The 22,790-nt window shown below is 39.4% G+C and overlaps 1 protein-coding gene across 4 annotated transcripts in view; it reads left to right on the top strand.

Annotated features, from left to right (window-relative positions):
• Positions 1-18,598, top strand: part of LOC147058854 (serine/threonine-protein kinase BRSK2-like) — a 146,918-nt gene extending 128,320 nt beyond the window's left edge. For 2 of the 4 annotated variants that reach the window (XM_085908565.1, XM_085908566.1), the window contains exons 14-19: positions 3,315-3,972; positions 4,900-4,948; positions 5,063-5,186; positions 6,630-6,810; positions 7,782-7,874; positions 17,462-18,598. In XM_085908565.1, coding sequence (XP_085764691.1) covers positions 3,315-3,972; positions 4,900-4,948; positions 5,063-5,186; positions 6,630-6,810; positions 7,782-7,874; positions 17,462-17,685 — 1,329 coding nt within the window. In that variant the 3' untranslated portion in view covers positions 17,686-18,598. Of the gene's footprint in view, positions 1-3,314; positions 3,973-4,899; positions 4,949-5,062; positions 5,187-6,629; positions 6,811-7,781; positions 10,078-17,461 lie in introns of those variants that run through there. The other 2 variants (XM_085908563.1, XM_085908564.1) reach the window with 2 other exon arrangements.
• The last annotated feature ends 4,192 nt before the right edge of the window (positions 18,599-22,790 follow it).

Here is a 22,790-nt window from a genome sequence, read left to right as displayed (position 1 = left end):
TGGGGGATTTTAAGGCACAAATTTGCTAATTATGCAAAAACGGTAAATGTTATGAACAAATAAAATACTAGCAGTCATGCCGTGAATTTTTGGAACGTGTGAAAGTTGGAATGGAGTGAATCGGTTAAAGCATGTGGGAGTAGTTAGGTGTCAAAAAAGTGGGAGGAATAAAGTAGGATAATAATAACTAGAATTGGCAATTTCTGGAGAAATTGCGTGTGAAGGCGAAGGCACTTCACACTATTGTGGGACTCAAAATGATGATTAAATGACATAAAAATGGTAAATTGATAATGCTGATTAAATAAAAATGGTAATTTAATGATGATGATGAAAATAATTATTAAAATGTGTTAAAATTGAATGAATGAAAAATTAATGAATAAAAAAATTAGAGCCAACCGGGATTCGAACTCGCTCGCGGAAGTGGCTCGTGGTCAGAGGACCATTGTATTCTTACTGAGCTAAACAGCGACTTAATGTTCCTGCGGTGGAATGATGCTATTAAACAAGAAATAAAAATGGTGAATTCCGTTAAAACGGTAAAATGATGTTTTTAACTTAAAATTAAATGAATAACTAAATGAATTAATGATGATGATGAAAATAATTCTTAAAGTGATGTGTTAAAATTGAATGAATGAAAAAAAAATATTGGTCAACCGGGATTCGAACTCGCACGGGAACAGCGCTCGTGCTCTAAATTCCAGTCTCTTCTTACTGAGCTAAACAGCGGCTTAGTGTTGCTGTGGTGGAATGATGATATTAAACAAGAAATAAAAAAGGTAAATGCCGTTAAAACGGTAAAATGATGTTTTTAACTTAAAATTAAATGAATAACTAAATGAATGAATGGAAAATAAATAAATAAAAAATAAAAGAGTTAAGGAAATAAATCATGAAAAAAGTTGTCAGATGTCAAAATTTGAACTCACTCCTGAACGTCGCTCGTGTCTAATGCGCCATTAAGAATGAATGGGGGATTTTAAGGCACAAATTTGCTAATTATGCAAAAACGGTAAATGTTATGAACAAATGAAATACTAGCAGTCATGCCGTGAATTTTTGGAACGTGTGAAAGTTGGAATGGGGTGAATCGGTTAAAGCATGTGGGAGTAGTTAGGTGTCAAAAAAGTGGGAGGAATAAATTGTTTAATAATAACTAGAATTGGCAATTTCTGGAGAAATTGCGTGTGAAGGCGAAGGCACTTCACACTATTGTGGGACTCGAAATGATGATTAAATGACATAAAATTGGTAAATTGATGATTAAATAAAATAAAAATGTTAAATTAATGATGATGATGAAAATAATTATTAAAGTGATGTGTTAAAATTGAATGAATGAAAAAAAAATATTGGTCAAGCCGGATTCGAACTCGCACGGGAACAGCGCTCGTGCTTCAAATTCCAGTCTCTTCTTACTGAGCTAAACAGCGGCTCAGTGTTGCTGTGGTGGAATGATGATATTAAACGAGAAATAAAAATGGTACATGCCGTTAAAACGGTAAAATGATGTTTTTAACTTAAAATTAAATGAAAAACTAAATGAATGATGAAAATAATTGTTAAAATGTGTTAAAATTGAATGAATGAAGAATTAATGAATAAAAAAATTATGGCCAACCGGGACTCGAACTCGCTCGCGGACGTGGCTCGTGTTCTTAGGATCATTGTCTTCTTACTGAGCTAAACAGCGGCTTAGTGTTGCTGCGGTGGAATGGTGATATTAAACAAGAAATAAAAACGGTAAATGCCGTTAAATCGGTAAAATGATGTTTTTAACTTAAAATTAAATGAATAACTAAATGAATGAATGGAAAATAAATAAATAAAAAATAAAAGAGTTAAATAAACGAGTTAAGGAAAGAAATCATGAAAAAAGTTGTCAGATGTCAAAATTTGAACTCACTCCTGAACGTCGCTCGTGTCTAATGTGCCATTAAGAATGAATGGGGGATTTTAAGGCACAAATTTGCTAATTATGCAAAAACGGTAAATGTTATGAACAAATAAAATACTAGCAGTCATGCCGTGAATTTTTGGAACGTGTGAAAGTTGGAATGGAGTGAATCGGTTAAAGCATGTGGGAGTAGTTAGGTGTCAAAAAAGTGGGAGGAATAAAGTAGGATAATAATAAGAAGAAGAAAAATAAAGTAGAATAACAATAGTGTGAAGGCCTTCGCCTTCACACTAATAAAAAAAAAAATAAAGTAGAATAACAATAGTGTGAAGGCCTTCGCCTTCACACTAATAATAAGAAGAAGAAAAATAAAGTAGAATAACAATAGTGTGAAGGCCTTCGCCTTCACACTAATAATAATAAGAAGAAGAAAAATAAAGTAGAATAACAATAGTGTGAAGGCCTTCGCCTTCACACTAATAACAATAGTGTGAAGGCCTTCGCCTTCACACTAATAAGAAGAAGAAAAATAAAGTAGAATAACAATAGTGTGAAGGCCTTCGCCTTCACACTAATAATAAGAAGAAAAATAAAGTAGAATAACAATAGTGTGAAGGCCTTCGCCTTCACACTAATAAAGTAGAATAACAATAGTGTGAAGGCCTTCGCCTTCACACTAATAATAAGAAGAAAAAAATAAAGTAGAACAACAATAGTGTGAAGGCCTTCGCCTTCACACTAATAAAGTAGAATAACAATAGTGTGAAGGCCTTCGCCTTCACACTAATAAAGTAGAATAACAATAGTGTGAAGGCCTTCGCCTTCACACTAATAATAAGAAGAAAAATAAAGTAGAATAACAATAGTGTGAAGGCCTTCGCCTTCACACTAATAAAGTAGAATAACAATAGTGTGAAGGCCTTCGCCTTCACACTAATAATATTAGAAGTGGTGTCAAATTATCTGATGGTAATATACTGAAATCCAAAAGACAGTACTATACTCTTGTAATAAATTACAATAGGTCGACAGTAATCTACTGGCATCCTTGCTGCCAATATTTTACTTTTATTTTTTACAGTGTACTGTATGTCGAAGTGATAGCAGCTCGGATCAGCTGTTTTGGTCTCAGTCCATCTCTGCTGTTAATGCATCACGAATGCTCCACTGCTGCCTCCTGGTTGGCTGATAATCACTTTGCTAATCGCATGTTCTGTTTTTCTTTCTTTCTTGCACTCTCACCACCTCCTGCCTGCTCCACTTCTCAACCCATCTGCCACATGCTTTTTCATTTCCTGCTATGTTTTATTCATGGGAATGAACTTTTATTGGGCCATGATGATGCCTTGGCTGCCGCATTTTCTCTTGGCTGACTCTGTTGTCATATTTACTGGCGCATGACAAATCACAGCCCAACCGGCGTTTTTTCATACCACCCCAGTCGCCAGATCTGTGTCAGTCCCCCAACTGCAGCCCCACACACTCACTTGAGGTCCGCCTTAACGGCGTGGGGCCCCGCTTACCCAACTCCTTCCAGCCCAAGATGGGGTCTGCCCTCATGCACCCTCGCACCCAGACCCTCCCTGCCAAGCCCAAAGTGTCTGCAAAGCCTCTACTGACTACCAGGTCCAACCCCCTCCCCAACACAGCCCAGACCACCTTCAACCCCAAGTCTGAGCCCTCCACACCCAGCCATCCTTTAGCACCCTGCATTCCCGACAGCACGCATGTGAGGCGACACGCCCCCCTTACTGTACCCCCAAAGCTCTCCATCCCTCTTTCTCCTGCGCCTCCAATGTCACCCCTGCGCCGCCACCACCTGCACCCTGACCACAATGGCAAATCTTTCCCCAACTCACAGGTAACCCCCCATCCTTCCCCCAGAGGCAGCCCTCTCCCCACTCCCAAAGGCACCCCAGTGCACACGCCAAAGGACAGCCCAACAGGCACACCTAGCCCAACACCTCCACCCAGCCCCTCGATCGGGGGCATGCCCTGGAGGACGCGCCTCAACTCCATCAGGAACAGCTTCCTGGGCTCCCCTCGTTTCCATCGCAAGAAAATGCAAGGTAAAGTTGGAGTGAAAGGTTGGCATATTGCAACTGGTTTACCGTTTGTATGTGTGCAGCAGCGTTCTAATTGTTAGCAAGACAACCAAAACAGGCTTTTGAGCTAACAATCCATGTAACCCATACATTAAACCCAGTCATATCCATGCAGATGACAGTGACAAAAAGGAACATTTACACTTAGCATTGTGTAGACCAAACCTGTGGATAAAAGATGAATTGAAAATGCCTGAGATTATTAGTTACCAATCTTGATCATCACTTACCATTCTAAAGAGGTCGTTTTTACAATTTGCTGTTAATATACTGTACACAAAATGAAATGACAGACTTGGTTTGGTGATCATGGAACAAAAGATAACATACTGTTCCAGTCCAACAATGTGGCTCTTTTCTACTACAAAAGAACTTACTACATTTACCCAGATCTGCAAGTTATACAGCTAGTATTTTTTTCGGTGTTGAATCAATTCAGTGTCGTGGTTCATAGCACATAGAGCTCACAATTCAGCGACTTGTGAGCTTGAAATCCGGACTCCGGCGTTCCTGCATGGAGTTTGCATATTTTCCCTCTTCTTATGTTGGTTTTTCTCCAGTTTCTTCCCACATTCCCAAAACATGGCTGCTTTGTAAATTGAATGGTTCACTATACTGTAGGTCCCTTCGATTAGCAGGTGTCCAGCTGTGATAGGCTCCAACATACCCATGTCCCCAAATGATGATCAACTGTGTAGATAAATCAATTTGTTCATTTAGTCTGAACATGTTTAACAATTTAACAGAGCAAAAATGTCATGGCACCTGGATGAAAAAAAATTAATTGGCCTCTTTATGTTTTTATTTTCTTATTTAAATACAGTACACCTCTAAACACACAGATTCAAACACACACTCAAGTATATACTAACCAAGTTCTTGCATGTGCAGTGCCCACACAGGAGGACATGTCTAGTCTCACCCCGGACTCTTCTCCAGAGTAAGTGACACGGCAGTACACCATATGATTCTTTGCCTTCACAAAAGTGCAGTATTTTTGATTATACCATATTATAAGTTCAAGGTTTGATGTCATCTGTCTCGTTTTTTGTAGACTTGCAAAAAAATCTTGGTTTGGTAACTTCATCAACTTGGAGAAGGAGGAGCAGATCTTCATTGTGATCAAAGACAAACCTCTCAGCTCCATAAAAGCAGACATTGTCCACGCTTTCCTCTCTGTAGGTGTCTTTCTTTGTCTCCTCTTGATACACCCGCCTGTAAATTATTAGAACTACAGCACTTCAGCTTTTATGTGCGTACTTTGTACATCAGAATCATAGCTTAAGGAGATAAAATACACGTATTTGGTTTGAATCCACTAGTTAGAAGTGAATCAAACCATAGCAAGCAAAACATAAGGATGTCTATAAGACAATAACAACCAATAGTGAAGATGAAGCTAATGACAATATTTCAAATCAATCAGTGCCAATACACAATGCACAATACAAATATGTGGAATTCCCTAAAAACAAAAGAAACTACTGGTGTACTAAATAGCCTAATAGATTAAAAATAGGGAGTGTAAAGCAGGAAAGTAAAAGTAGAAGCTGCTGATGTCAGAAATGTGTGACCAGGAAAGGCCTCAAAATAATTGTTAATGACTTCAACAAAGACAATCTCCAAAGGTTTGTAGTAAATAACAGTCTCCATAGGTTTCTCGTGAAGCAAGGGTGTCAAACTCATTTTTGTCGTGGGCTGCATTGTCGTCATAGTTTCCATCAAAGGGCCATTATGACTGTCAACACCTTATATTATTTACAGCATAGGCTACACGACAAACTAATGAATAACTAGTTTTGAAATCAGAAACTAGTAAACATAGTTTAAAAAGATGAATAGTAATAAAAACTGCTCGCAATATCTCTATTTTTAAAAAGTGAAGACAGTTTGTAATGTTGTAATGACACAAAGTTGATGCAAAATGTGTCTTCGCGGGCCCCATAAAATGATGTCGCGGGCCGTATCTGGTCCCTGGGCCTTGGGTTTGACACCTATGTGGTAAAGGATACAACCATCTTTTTTTAGAGAGGAATTCATGAACAATTGCACAGAAACTAAACCAGAAAATGCAAATCAGTCATTTTCAGGGATAGAAAGACTGAACTTGAATTTGCCAAAATGTGTAGAGAGAACGTTTTATAAACAAACAAAGAACCTTGACCAAAGTAATAAAAATCAAAAGGTTTCCATCTACATTACAAATAAAGATATTGACTGTTCTAATACTTTTGGAGGGGAGTTTTTAGACTGTATATGCATTATATAAATATATATTGTGAACATTATTTGATGAACCCCTGAATAGAAATATATGTATCAATATCAATATTCATTACCTCAACAGCATGTTTGGTTCTGATAAAAAAAAAATAATATCTCAAATGTAAGCTTTGCCTCTAATTGGAGTGTTTAGTTTTATTTGTTCTTCCTCCGTGGCATAGTTCCAGTTCAAAGACACAGTACCGTGTGACCTCGATTTTTAGTACGATGTTCTTGTCGTGCTGTCAATGCTGACATCGGACAATGTAACATTTAATGTAACATCAACATCATGTGTCCTTGTTTTGCTCCATACTATCGTCACATCTGATGCGTAAATGGTCTGATCTCCTCCTCAGATACCCAGTCTGAGCCACAGTGTCATATCCCAAACTAGTTTTCGAGCTGAGTACAAGTCCACAACTGGTCCAACAGTTTTCCAGAAGCCTGTGAAGTTCCAGGTGGACATCACCTACTCAGAGAGTACCTGTGCCAGCAAGGAGAACGGCATATACTCTGTCACCTTCACACTGCTCTCAGGTCAGGTCAGGTCAAAAATTTACAACCCTCCCCCCAAATTCTCCAAGAAACAATAAGGATTCATTATAAGTCACCTACAGGGAAGGGAGAGAAATTTGTAAACAAATCCAGGAAAAATACCAAAAGGAAATTCTCTGGCCTGACACCTGGGGCGTCCACGCATATTTCAGGGGGGCCAGTGAACCCGTGGTCCCAACTCTAGCTCCTGAGAAAAAATGTAATTCATGAATGTGAAAATTATGATTCAAAGTAAAATAAATGTAGTTCACAAATGAGCTATAAAATATTAGACCTATATTCTAAGATTTACTGACTACCTTAATACTCCAGTTTTCTCCTATAGTCTCGCCAAAAAGTCCCTGTATGTTTCATTGAAAACTCTAATATCAGCCGTCAGTAAGCTTGTGAGTGGGTGGTTGTGTGCACGCGTGCGAGTATGTGTGGCGCACTGGGTAGCACGTCCGCCTCACAGTTAGGAGGGTGCGGGTTCAATTCCACCTCTGGCCCTCCCTGTGTGGAGTTTGCATGTTCTCCCCCTGTCTATGTGGGGTTTTTTTCCGGGCACTCTGGTTTCCTCCCACATCCCAAAAACATGCTTGGTAGGCTGATTGAGCACTCCAAATTGCCCCTAGGTGTGAGTGCAAGTGCGGGTGGTTGTTTGTCTCTGTGTGCCCTGCGATTGGCTGGCAACCAGCTCAGGGTGTCCCCCGCCTGCTGCCCGATGACGGCTGGGATAGGCTCTCTCTCTCTCTCTCTCTCTCTCTATATATATATATATCAACACTGATAGAAGACGTTCGTTGATCATTGCAGTTGTTTTCCTGCAGAACCGAGTGAAGACATTTCACTTTTACTGTTGTAAAATATATATATATATATATATATATATATATATATATATATATATATATATATATACACACCCTTAATGACGTTTCAAGTGTTATAACAATATTGTCCTTGCCCATCAGGTCCCAGTCGACGTTTCAAGCGTGTGGTGGAGATAATTCAGGCCCAATTGCTCAGCTCCAATGACCAGTCAGGCATCCAGCCCCCGATCTCTGGTAAGTTGATCCCTTTATCCCCCAAACCTTTTCCTCACAGCTCCCTCCTGCCTTACTCAGCATCCTGGCAATGATCACATACACACGCAGCTTTGACCCACTCAGCTCGGCTCAGAACACTACTTTTGCACACAGCATTCCAACGTGCATATACTCACCAGCATACCATGACCTGCAATATACAGCATTAGGCACCAGGCTCTAAATGTGTACAGGGTCAAACATCCCCGCTACAAGTCATCCCTTTTGAGAAGAAAACACAGGTATTTGAAGATGCAATTTTCCGATGATTGGCTATTTGGTTGATACCTACAGTACGTGAATACTAGAAACAGAAAAGAAGGTATAAAATCATATTTCTGACTGGACTTAATGTTTTGGGCTGCCTGTAGACAGACGGGTTTTTCAAAAGAAAATTGAAAAGTGTGACTTCACATTCTATGTACTATTGTGACGCTATAACATTCCACAGCCATATGTTAAATTCACACTGCTTTCTGTTTGTTGCATACATTGCTGCCATGAGGACATACAGTAGTATATGTACTACTTGCAAACAGGTCAAAGCTGTGATTTCTTCAATGCCCTGAGTTATTTAAAGAATCTTTCCAGAGATGTAGAAGAGAATATAATGTGTTCGTGGTCCATATGAAAGTTTGTTCAACTGGAGGAATACAAATATTACTAATTGACAGAATCAGGCTTTAGCCAAGGACCGCTACAGATATACGCATCTGAATAAAATTACCAAAGTTAATTCTTAGATGAAAATGATTGACAATAGCTACCTTATAAAACACAATAAAACAATATAATGAACAGCTTAAAAAAGAAAATGCCGACTGACCAAAAAGTTCCAGATCATTAAAGTGTGACTAGAGCCAGGGCTAAACCTTTATCAGTAATTACAATATACTATATGCAAACATTTAGAACACGACCACAAATCTCACATTCAGTCTATCTTTCTGTCACTCGTCTCATCCATGCATACTTGCGTCTTATCATGAACAGCTTCTCACTGATCTCACTTGGATGAAACGATCTGCAGACTCGCATGCTGAATTAAACGCTCACGCAGAGCTTTATACACACAGTAAAATCCCGGATCTCAACGCTAACTCCAGAAGGAGCATTAAGAAGCAAAGCCGTCACATTCTGAAGCAATTTGTCTAATTTTGTCTAAAACTACATAAACCCACAAAAACAACAAAAAATACGATACAACAAAATGTTGGAGCACAGCCTTACGCGCTCCGTAAGCGGCCTTTGACACGGCAAATATTTAAAAGACAAATAAATAAATAAATAAATAAATAAATATGTGTGATAGATAGATAGATGGATGGATGGATGGATGGATGGATGGATGGATGGATGGATGGATGGATGGATGGATGGATGGATGGATGGATTAAAAATCACAGTTTTTACATGGTTGTTATCACGTGTTATCACGACCCCAGTGAAGCTGAAACTATTGTTTACAAATTCAGTAGCTCTTTTTATACGCGGTTGTTATTGCGTGAACTCAACTCTTCAGCTAGAACTTTGTGTTAAGGTTAGGGTCCAAGAACCGAGGCAAACATTTCCAGACATTTTTGACTGAATATGTCGAGTCGAGGCGGTTGACTTCCGGGGTGCCACTGTATATGGACTTTGCATGGGCAGGTCCATCTGTTAAAAACTGTGTGTGCAGATGGTTCTGGATGTACTGCCTGACAATAGATAGCCACATTATTTTAAAATAACCACATTTATTTCTGCAATGTGTTTTAGTGAGCAAACACAGCTCACGATTGAATATTGCAATCTATTCAATCCTCATTCAAATTCATAATATCCTGGTTATTGTAGTTCATGAAAACTAACAGAATATTTTTTTTGTTGATAAATAAAGATGAAAGTGTTTTAAAAAGTAACTGAAACTACATTTTATATTTATAAAATAAACTATAGTTAAAATTATAATTATATATTCATTTTCATCTGTCGATAATTTCCCATATGAACTTTCAGGGTTTATTTCAAATGTAAATTGATTCTTATTACTGTTCAGATGTCCAGAAAAAGGAACACTCATTTAGGAATTGTTGGACTTCATTATCAATATTACACAATACTCAATGATCTTTTTTTACATATTCCGTTCAGCAAATATTCCATGAGTAAAACTTATATAAACCTAATTAAAACTAATCAATTCGGGGAGAATTAAAAACTTAACTGATCTAAAAACTAATTAAAACTAAATTAATTTAAAAAACATAAAAATCAAACTCAAATAAAGACCTATTACAATGAAAATTAAATACAATAAATACTTACTATACTAACTATTATTACCCTGATCCTCAGCTTGTTATGCATTAGGATAATGAAAGAAGTACAATTGCTCTCAGTGATTCAGTTTCATCAAATATGTATTACTTTATTTCGAGGCAGAGCATCATTAGAATTTTTGCATTATGAATGGTACAATACCACACTTTTTTTACATTTTATTAGGCAAAGTAACATAGCTAAAAGGTGTAAAATGATTAATTAGATCTGCTATCAGAATGACTTTTTTTTCTGAATTATATAAGGGAATTTTTTGCATTATGAATGGTACAATACCACACTTTTTTCACATTTTATTAGGCAAAGTAACATAGCTAAAAGGTGTAAAATGATTAATTAGATCTGCTATCAGAATGACTTTTTTTTCTGAATTATATAAGGGAATTTTTCCTTGCAGTTCTCTCGCCTTTCTTTTACCATCTACTGATTGTGGTGTTTTATTTGGAACCCAATGTTTAAAACGAATGACAGTCACTCTGCTCTCAGATGGCTGTCAATGCTTGACCCCTTTTCCAAGCAAACCCTTCAAGCGTGGTAAGACCCAGAGTGACTAGAATACTGGACCTCAGGCATTAACCCACATTGGGAACATGCTGGAGACGCTGACAAGCACACCTTGTTTGCACTAACGTTTAAATCTGAAACTATGAGTGAGCCATACAAATAATTGTTTCTTTACAGCAGACTCACTTCTTGAATGAATCCTAGTCGCTTACTTTTGATGACAGGCACATTTATTGAGGATAGAGGTCAAATGTATGATTGCTTCTTGGCAGTAGATAGGAGATGATGCAGCTTATTTAGTTTGTAAGGAGTTTGCTGGCTAAAAAAAAAAGGAACCGAAATGAAACCTGCCATAATACACTATGCAGCAACCACACTGCTGAGGTATTATTTGACAAAAGCATTGCAACATAACATAGCACTCAATAGCATAAATAGCAAGGAAGTAAGACTACATAAATATATTTGACACGGGAATTTATCAGATGAAAGAACCCTGCTTTCTGTTCTGCAACCACATAGATATTAAATATCTGATCTGTTAAATTACAAATAAAAAGATTGTGTGTCTGCCTTAATGTATGTTTATGGTATGTACAAACCTTGCATGGTAATCATTAACGCTGTGTTGTACAGCCCTTGTCATCAGCTTCACATTTGAAAAATTCTCCGCAGTAAAACATGATGTATCATGAATGCAAGTCGCTGTGTTTTTGGAGAATGCGCATGGTAAGTTAGTCACAATAACAGCGCATAGAGATGGAGCATCATTTGGAGACAAAGTCAAGCAAATAAGTATAACTGATATAAATAACTGGACTGATGCATGTTCTTGCATTGACTGTGTTACTGCACTTACCAATTGCCTTTGTCTTGTGGTGGAAGGAAGATGGAGAGCTAAAAGAAGGTTTGGAAGACGTTTCAACAATCAAAGACAGGTCCATGACATGCGTGATAGAATAATATGTCAAATGCAACTCAAATCAGTTTTATTTATCGAACGCTAAATAAACGCAGCTGCAGGTGTAAAAAAAAACCTGGACATAGGATGGGACAACACACTATAAACCTAACAACAATTTGACTGAATGAATGAACGAACGTGGGGCCCTTCGTCATCTTCGTCATCTTCGTCATCCTTTGTCCTTTATGTAAACAACCACCGCGCGGCACCGGTGACGTCATTTCCAGTTCAAATGACAGTAATCCCTTGCTACATCGCGGTTCGTTTATCGCGGTTTCACTACATCGCGGATTTTTTAATTTTGAAAAATTTGTGAAAAAAATCACATATAAGTCGCTCCTGAGTATAATTCGCCCCCCCCCCAAACTATGGGAAAATTTTTTTGACTTATAGTCCGAAAATTACGGTATATATTATATTTACTCTTCACTCAATGTCCAGATATTTTGGATACATTCAATCGGTGGCTGTAGAGACAGATGGGTTGTGTGTTTTTTTTCTACGTATGAGCCACTCATGAGTTGTCTTCCACTGTGTTGAATAGCTCTCCATCTCAACTGAGGAAAATGAAACTCAGACACAAACATTGCTAACAATTTGACAACCACCCATCCCTCACCAGTATTTACACAATACAACATTCATTGTCTGCTCTGTATTGTCCAGCGTCTTCACTCTTGTTTTTTGGGTGCTTTCAAACTGGGACGTTTTACAGTAATTGAAGTGTAGTTGATTACCCCCCCCCCCTCACAGCTTTCTGTTTTAGTTGTACTAAGTTAATTTTGTTTCCTTTGTCAATCACTTTTTGGTTCTTTTATCACAAACAAGGTATTTTAGGTTGCATTACCTGACATGTTTTGGCATGAACTTCCACCTTCATCAGAGTGTCACTGCTGTAGTTGTGACGCATCTTTATCAGCTGATCGATGAATGAAGGCGTGACTCACCTGTCAGATTTGACATATGAGTCACGCCCTCTGCTGTCCCTTCACCTCTCCAAAATGCTGCTCCAGGTGGTAGAGAGCATGTAGGCTCCCTCGTCTCTGTTGATGGTCCTCGGGCCTCGTTTACGGATCTCAATGGTCTCCCTGATCCAATGCTGATGTTTATTTTCTTCGGTGCGGATGACTCTGGCCTTTTCCCAGTCCATGATGTGGTTTTCTCTTTTACAGTGGTCGGTGATGGCTGACTTGTAGTGTTCATGTTCTGCTGGCTGTTTTATTGCTCTTGTTTGTCTTATTGCTGTCTCCTTCTCACACTCCTTTTTGTGTTCCATTTTTCTGGTGGTGAAATTCCTCCCTGTCTCCCCGATGTATGATTTATTGCATGATTTGCATGGTATCTCGTATATGGAGTTGCATTTATTTTCCGGGTTGATTCTGTCTTTTGGGTGGACCAGTATCTGACGGAGTGTTGTGTGTGGTTTGATGGGTGTGTTTATGTTATATTTTTTCATGGCCCTTTTGATGCGTTCCGTAATTCCTTTCACATACGGCAACGTCACCATACCTCTGGGTTCTTGTCTCTGTGTTTTCTTTTTTCTTTCCCCTTGTGTTGTGTGTTTTTGTTGTTTGGCCCGAGTACCATCAACAGAGACGAGGGAGCTACATGATCTCTACCACCTGGAGCAGCATTTTGGAGAGGTGAAGGGACAGCAGAGGGCGTGACTCATCTGTCAAATCTGACAGGTGAGTCACGCCTTCATTCAAGGATCAGCTGATAAAGACGCGTCACAACTACAGCAGTGACACTCCGATGAAGGCGGAAGTTCATGCCGAAACAGGTCAGGTAATGCAACCTAAAATACAGTGTTTGTGATAAAAGAACCAAAAAGTGAGCTTTCTGTTTTGTCTGGCATGGTTGAGCTTAACCTGAGTAAACTGACTCATCAGTTTTGGCGCAAACCAACTTTTTGGTGACCTTAAGAACTGACTGATTCAAAACTGACTTATATACACATTCCTTCACCATGTGATGTTGGATTAATTTGCCTGTCGCGTGCACTATTTGCTGGTGTGCTGCAACCAGCATTTGTATGTATCCGGGGCTGTTGAGAGTGCTTTTTGTTCTAAATCCTCCATAAAAAATAGCATTAAAAAGAATTAAAAGGACAAGTGACTGTGAACCATGAGTCAATCGCATGACACAGATTTATTAGCGCGGCTTCACTTACTAATCCATCCATCCATCCATTTTCTGAACTGCTTAGTCCCCACGGGGGTCGCGGGCGTGCTGGAGCCTATCCCAGCCGTCATTGGGCAGAAGGCGGGGGACACCCTGAACTGGTTGCCAACCAATCGCAGGGCACACAGAGACGAACAACCATTCGCACTCGCACTCATACCTAAGGACAATTTGGAGTGCTCAATCGGCCTATCAAGCATGTTTTTGGGATGTGGGAGGAAACCGGAGTGCCCGGAGAAAACCCACGCGGTCTCGGGGAGAACATGCAAACTCCACACAGGGAGGGCCGGAGGTGGAATCGAACCCGTACCCTCCTAACTGTGAGGCGGACGTTCTAACCAGTGCCCCACCGAGCCGCTTACTAATCTATACAGCAAAAATGTTTATATTCTTACTCACATTCCTGACCAATAAAACATGTGGACGATATGGTTGTGATGCATATTGTGTCATATAATTTTTTCTAACTGGAACTCTGGGCTTATAGTTGAATGGGAAAAGGAAAATATCACAGTGAAAGCACCCATAACTTTATTGATATGACCAAGTCAATCATATATCTGCCACAAGTCATCCTTATGCTGTGCTCAGACCAAATGCGAGATGAATGTTTCATCTCACTTTACTCACCAAAGTTTAACCGCAGAGTTTGTATGGGTTGTGGATGCTTCATTCTCACATGCAGAGAAGGGGAGGGGCTTTGCTTGGTACAGCGTTTCAGCGGGTCAATAAAAGACAACACTGCAGAGTCCTTCCACTTCTTTCCTGGGACTGCAGCCGAGCTACTCTTTTTCCTCCTGCAGTAAATACAAGTAAATGCATTTGACAGGTATGGCAACTTCCTCACTCAACATTTTCCAAGCCTGCTGTCTTCTGGTTTTGTCCCTGCATTGCTGTGTTGTAGGATGACTACAGACAGATATACAGAACGTTGTGTGTGACGTATTACATGTTCAAAGCTGATTGGCCGCCAAGAGGTGATGTTTGACAACAGTTAAGTTTTCCTAACTTGGTCAAATAAGCCAATTTGCAGATTATCTGTACACGGTCGTGCATCACATTTCTCCAAACTCGTCATCCGTACCATGACACACATATATTAGAATCGCACCACCAGAAATGCTCACCTCACGTTTGGTCTGAATGTAGCTATAAAAATATTGCAGGTAAAAAACTTGTCTTAAATATGGTCAAAAATGTGTGCAAACTTTTTTTCCAAAAGATTCAAAACTAAAACGTGCGAAGGATGAAGAGCCACACTATTTATGATGACGTGTAAACGAGCATATTTTTCCTTCTTATGGCTAATAATGTCCAATTTTTAGCGACACTGTCAGAGAGATATACCGTATTTTCCACACCATAAAGCACTTCGGGTTAAAAGGCGTAAACTCAATTGCGTGGGCTGTTCTGTTTTTCGGCATTATAGGGCCCATGCATGACTTAAGGTAAACCAAAAACGAAATGTCACGGAAGCAAGACAGTGAGTTTGGTTGTATGATTTCAGTTGTATTTTATTCCACTATTTAACCATATACTGTACTCACATTATTGTTAATCGATATTCATACGTAATATGATGGATTTACATCAAAGTCCTCATCTTCTGTATCTGAATTAAACAATTGGGCAAATTCGCCATGAAACATGCCAAGTTCCCTCTCGTCATTGTCATGTTGCTCTTCAGCAAGGATCCCGGCTTTTTCCAGGAAGCTTGAATTGTGCCTCATAAGCATGTCTTTTTGTCGATGCCATCTTAGAGGGTCCTTAATGCTGTTTGCTTTGCACAAACCGCTAGTCTTTATTCATCAGAGGGCGGAGGGATAATATTCTACGTATTATATACACTCTACTGATTGGTTTACTGCCCGATCTACATAAAATGTAGTCCTCTGATTGATTCATTGGGTCTAAATATTTCACCTACCGTATTTTTCGGACTATAAGGCGCACCAGACTATAAGGCGCACCTTCAATGAATGTCCCATTTTAAAACTTTGTCCTTATATAAGGCGCACTGGACTATAAGGCGCACCATTAATGCATCATGTCAGATTTTTAATCCAAATCAAATCATTCTCCATTTATCTTTTTTATTTCAACTTCAGACGCAACAAATTACTTTATAATCACAAAATAGTGATTCATAGTCTTTGATTCATGATTCATAGTCTTCAGCATGATTAATTTCATGACACAATGCTTCGGGCCAGTTTAAATGTAGGAATTTGGTCAATACATAAGGCGCACCGGACTATAAGGGGCACCATCGGCTTTTGAGAAAATTTTAGGTTTTTAGGTGCGCCTTATATTCTGGAAAATACGGTACATATTACGCCCCGGTGTGGCGACAATATTTATAGATTTTGGAATTCGGTCAACAGAAAAAGCGCACCTTATTAAAAGGTGCACCTTTTGTTTTTGAGAAAATTATAGTCTTTAAAGTTTGCCTTATGGTGCGGAAAATATGGTACATGTGTCAATCATTGTGGTTGTAGACTGCAGCTGTAAAACCATCCGCCTTATACCTACACCCTGTGATCCTTTACATGTAATGTGTGAGGCCCAATACTTCTCTGAGAACAATTGGTGCTACTTTACTTTCTATGACAGTTAGACTTTTATCAATGTGGGAACGTCAGTTGTTTCCACTTTTAAGAGAAAACATTTTAATCACGCTTCCTGCTAATCTAGCGGGGTAGTAGGACGACAAATAATGCGGCCACCGACAGTTACAGTCACGTCTAACTACATAATGAAGTCTTGATGAATCTGAAGACCTCTGAGGCGTATCAATACCGACAAAGTAATAAAGTTGGTTGCGTTTTGTTAAAAGAGGTTGGACATAGTTTTGTTTAGCTTCAAGCAAACGTATCAGTTTGCAGCCAAACTACTTCCCACTGCATTATAACATGACCGGGACGCGTCATGTTGATGTCATACATCTGCAATCATTTTTCAAAGTTCATATGAACATCACTACTTCTACTACTCAAAGTCCCTCCCGCTGCAAATACTAGTTGGAATCATTGGAGGCACTTTTTCCTTTCGCTTGGGAAAGTGGGTGTAAAAAAACATTCAAAAACACTGCTCCATGAAACAAATGTCAATGGGAGCATTTAGCTGCAGGTCTCTTACCAGAAGTTCCTCCCACATTTGTCCACACAGAATTGACCCTGGGAATAAGGTGGATACAGTGACCTGTACAAACTGTACAGCAGAGTGCTGTTTGATTATATTTATGATTCCCTTATGTAACTAATGGGAGAATCATGTCTCGATCTATTTTTGAATATATTGTTTCAAATGAGTTTCAAATCTTCAAGCCACACTAGTGGCAGATACAATGGCAAGGTGAATCCCTTAATCAGTAAAAACGGAAGTTAGGATGCTCACAGTCAAAGCAGATGATTGTTGACCATACAGTCTGTTGGCTCCAACTAACCCACAATGTCTTTCCAAGATGTGCAAGAGTCTTGTTTTCTCCAGCTCCACTCCTCTCATCCCTCTCCTCATGTTGACCCCATTGCTCATGTGTTTTGTTCTCTCTCTTTCTCTCTCTGTTTTTCCTTTTCTTTATCCGTCTGTGTAGGCAGCCCGTTGAGTAACTTCTTTGACGTAATTAAACAGCTTTTTTCAGACGACAAGAACACCCAAGCGTCCCACTCCCCTGGTGCTCCTGTCGAGTCTAGCTCCCCTGACAAGCATGCTCCCGGCAGCAAGCCCCACCAGCCTCCGCCCAATGACTCGAAATGCCCCACTGGCAAAGACAAAACAAAGATGGTCACCAGCAACAGGACACAAGAACAACCTTAAGGAGCAGTAACTGCGTATCTAGATGAAAAAGGTTGTTAACAGGTCCTGAAACAAGATGGAGAGCCCCTTATGTTGCCCTTTAGATGGGAGACACAACTCAACTACTTCGTCTTTACCTAGGGATTTTATACGGCTTTATGGGAATGGCTATTTCAATTAATTTGTAGCAAATGTACTGTAGCTTTGCTGGCTGAACCTTCTGTCACAATCGCTGTCCTGGGGGGTGTTCACTAGCTTTGTGTGGTCCTCCTGTTTGATAGCTTAACTTGTCTCTGCCACCAGGGATCATCCACAATAACTATTAACCCCGGCACGTCCTTGAGAACCTGCTCGCCGCTTTCCGTCACCACAAGCGTCTGCAGAACAGACTGAGCATCCACCCTCACTTTTCTCCACTTCCAACTCTTCAAGCCTTTTGTTAGTCCATTCCGCTCACCAGACAAATCTCTTTCTGAAAGAGTTGTATTAAAGAAAAAATAGCCTTAAGACAGTGATGTTTGTCAATTCGCTCACGTTTGACTGTGTTTTTTTGTTTTTTGCTTCAGTTCCTCCCATGTAATATATCCCACGTAAAAACACGCCTAGTTGCACAAATACAAACACGCAGGATGTGATAACTTCCATGCAAATAATAGGAAACAGTAATGAAGCAGACAGATGGAGCAATGGAAAAAGATATAGGCTGTGATTCGTTATCAAGTTCTCTTTCTTTGTGGATGACATTTTTTTTAAAGCTTTGGAACATTTGTTTCTAATGCGGCTCAAACGTGTGGGGATCTTGCATAAATGAATGATGTTCAGTTGTACAAAATATGTGTTGTTTTGTAGGTGTTGTAACATGTAAATTTATTTTACATATTCTGCTCTCTGTAGTAAAGGCCTGGTCACAGCGTGAAAGCAAACCAGTAACAATAAAAAGTTATCGTAGTTATGATATCTGACATACTATATATATATATATATATATATATATATATATAGATAGATGGATGGATGGATGGATGGATGGATGGATGGATGGATGGATGGATGGATGGATGGATGGATGGATGGATGGATGGATGGATGGATGGATGGACGGATGGATGGAGACAGACACACACACACAATGGAGCCTCGGTTTTCGAACGTCCCAGTCTCGAACAATTCGGTATTCGAACAAAAAATTCTAGATTTTTTTGGTTCGGATGTCAGACGAAATTTGGTTGTCGAACCTCGCGAGATGACCCGAGAGGAACCGCATGCCAACTGACTCCGTTCGTTATTACATTCTCGCTACTCTGAAGATTACATCAACTCTAATCATGCCTCCGAATGAAGTAAGTGGGAGCAGTAAAACCATCCTAAAACAAAGACGCTACTAAAGCAATGTGACAGTGAGCGCCCAGCCGGCGCGATGCGGGCGGTTGCGCGATCGGACTAAATTAAGCTCCCTGCACACTGAGGTCCACTTAAATTTTGGTAAGTCCATTAGGACTTTAAAAATATTTTTCTAAATTTTAGCGACCGCTCTGTCACAATAATGCGACCAGCGCGGTGCAGTTGCGCTGGTCGGCGACGCACTATGGTTGCGCGTTCGGCGGTGCGCTGCAGTTGCACGATCAGACAAAAATGCGCAAATGAAAAAAAGACTTTTTTTTTGTTTGTTTTTTGGAACAGGTTAAAAAAAATTTCCATTGTTGGTAATGGGAAAAGTAGATTCGGAATTTGAAAGTTTCACTTCTCGAACAGACTTCTGGAACGGATTGTGTTCGAAAACCGAGGCTCCACTGTATATGTGTGTGTGTGTGTGTGTGTGTGTGTGTGTGTATATATATATATATATATATATAATACTATATATATATATATATATATATATAATACTATATATATATATATATATATATATATATATATATATATATATATATATATATTTACCAAGACATTATTTAAGGACAATTCGTTGTCTATTTGAAAACACTGCATCTCCGCATGTGTCAAAGCAGTTAATTAACATTTGCATTACAATCTACCATATGATTTACAATGTCATGTCTTGCGTCACTACTTGTATTTTTCACTTGAGTATTTTTTTTAAATAAGCCATTTAAAAACAAAATGAATACTGAACCCAATTACCATTTGGAATTTACTATGTATGATTATACACATTTTCTAGAATGAATGTGGAATTCTAATGCATTGTTTGCCTTGACCTGGTGTGACTGGGCCTCACTGACACTATATCTCATTTTCCTTTGCACTTTTAATGAGTGGCTGAAAACTTTTAAGCCCCTGTATTTAATTCAAATTATATCTTATTAGGTACTGCAGGATTAAGACAAGACTGAACTGCTGTGTCTATTTTTGTACCTTATTTTTGTTAATTTATTTTCACTTATTTATATCAATGCGTAGAAAAAGGGTTCGGGTTCCTTTTGCCATATTTGATTTATTTGGTTGCAGAGATCTTTAGTCAGATTTCACTATTTTTGTGTTGTTGAACAAAACTTTGTAATACTGTGTGTTTGGGGGAGGGGGAGTCATTTGCCGTAATTTAAGAATGTAGAGGTAGCTCTTTGAAAGGAACTTTCAAACTTTGTTGCTTATTGTCAGTTTGTATGATGACTCAGATCTCACCAAGCTCTCATCCTGTAAATAAGACAAGTTAACTTACAAGCTTGTTTAACTACCAGAGGAATTCCTACTTAGCTTTGACCTCTGAAGGTTGTTTGCATGTTTAGCATTTGGCTTTTCTTTGCATGTCGTTGTCGTACCTATTCTCCTGTTCCCTTTTCTCTTTCAACTTATGTTGCTCATGTTGTTTTATTTTATTCATTCATTCACATTCCCTGACCTACAAGAACTCTTTTTTTAACATGCTTATCATTATCATGCAATTCATCGTCCTTACTTGTGTCTCTCCACGTGGGACCTCGCTGGGGACCAGGCCACACTCGGCTGTGTGGCTGTTGGCTAATCAAAGAGAAGTTTAAAGCAATATCTTTCATTGTTTGCTTTCCTCGTTTTCTACACTGGGAATCCAGAGCACACAGAATGGACATCCAACTGAGCGAGCAGGATTAATACTGGCAATGTGTTCCCTTGTGATGTAACTGTGAACAACTTCAGTGCTAAAGGAAATAAATCTGTTGATTTTGGAGCTGGGTGTTCTTTTATTACAATTGTTTGATTTCTGCGAACATGTCAATGATTTACATTTTCGGTTGGGGTATAATTCTTGTGCAGTGGCATAATATATGCATCCATCCATCTATTATCTGTACCGCTTGTCCCCACAAAGGTCGCGGGCATGCTGGAGCCTGTCCCAGCAGTCATCGGGCAGTAGGTGGAGGATATCCTGAACCAATTGCCAGCCAATCGCAGGCCGCATAGACAAACAACCATTCACACTCACACTCACCTACGGGCAATTTAGTGTGCTCAATCAACATATCATGCATGGTTTTGGGAAGTAGGAGGAAACTGGAGTGCCCGGAGAAAACCCACGGAGGCACAGGGAGAACATGCAAACTCCACACAGGGAGGGTCAGAAGCTGATTAGAGTGGAAAAAATACAAGTCATTCAAAATACAACATTTTCATTGTGCAATACATCTGTGTTGTGATGTGGCAGTAGTTTTGTTCCATACGTACAGTATATTTAGAAACCCCTTACCCTTAAAGTTGTTAGGATACCGATTTTAGCTATTGATCTGACTCCAAATTGCGATCAACACTTAACACAAGTTTCTATGTCCTAATCCACACACTGGCGCACCTAACAATTTTGCGAGTTCGTTCTGTCAAAGAGAAGACCAGTAGATCAATCAGACCAAATTTACCAATTGTTTATTCCTAACAAAGCGCACTAATACAGGCCTGGGTCCCGGGTCCCTCACACTAAAACTCGTGCGTTTTTGTGACCACCAAAAGACGACACATTCTTCCCAGTTGCCCAGTTTTAAAGAAACACAATATGAATATTAAAGCATGCAAAATATTGTGTGATGATTGGTCGATGGTCATCTCCTCCCCGTCGAGGTGTCATCACTGTGGTCAGGGGGGTTTCCTCTCGAAGCCCAACCACCTGGACGTGGTATTGTTCTTTGTTCTCGTTCCTCACCGACCTTGAGGTGTTATCGTCCAGTACTTCCTTCGTCCCGTGCCATCCCGTACTCCCTGTCTGGTACTCTCTTCCTGGGCCTCCCTGTTCCATAACTCTTAGAAGAAAACAAGTTCATGCAGTGTGCCTGCACATTCCTCACCCCCCACCAATCCACACAAGCACTCCAATACTAGATATTATATTGATATGATTATATGTTTCACACAACCTTAAAAAATATGTTTGCAAACCGCTGAAAGCACATTTCCCTTTAAAGTGTATAGTAGGTCTACCTACTGTAGGCCTACATAGGCTATTTGTTAATTCAAAGGTGGGAGATTTGAAAAACAATCCAAGGTCCATTATACAGAGTAAGAGTAAATGAAGACATGTCATTTTATTCTAGTACAGAGAAGGTTGCCTTGAAAGTCGATCACCCCTAAGGTTATAAAGTTCATAACTAGACCAGATGTGAGGGGAGAAAACAATATGACTAAAATCAGGCGAAACCTTCGGTATTCCATCGGCTAACATTCACGATATGTAAGATGTGTACCTTACAATACCTAAATTTCCACAAGCTTCAAATGAGTGAGATATGTGTGTTTCGCTAAATGTATTTCATTTTGTTGGCAGCACGGTGATGAAGTGGTTAGAACTTCCACCTCATAGTTACGAGGCTATGGGTTAAAATCTTGGCTCTAGCCTTCCTGTGCTCAATTCCTGCCTTCCAAAATATCATGCTTTTTTCCTGGCTGGCAAACAGTACAGGATATACCCTGCCTACCTTGGATAGGCCCCATGATTCAATTGAATATAAAGCAGTACAGAGCATGGACGAATGGCTTATTTTTATTCCAAAACAAAGACCAGCCTGACAAGGACCAATACTAAATGGTAAGAGAAAAGGTTGTGAAAGGATAAGACGAATGAATAAACAGTGTGCATTGCAAAGTAAGCAGAATCAAATTCTAAGCAGTACGATTCCAGCGTCACCTCATGCGTCATCAGG

Source organism: Syngnathus leptorhynchus, chromosome 3 (assembly GCF_054491065.1).
Source record: "Syngnathus leptorhynchus isolate UIUO chromosome 3, UIUO_Slep, whole genome shotgun sequence".
Lineage (NCBI taxonomy): Eukaryota > Metazoa > Chordata > Actinopteri > Syngnathiformes > Syngnathidae > Syngnathus > Syngnathus leptorhynchus.
Note: the sequence above shows the minus strand (reverse complement) of the source record. Positions and strands in the feature narration are given on the sequence as shown.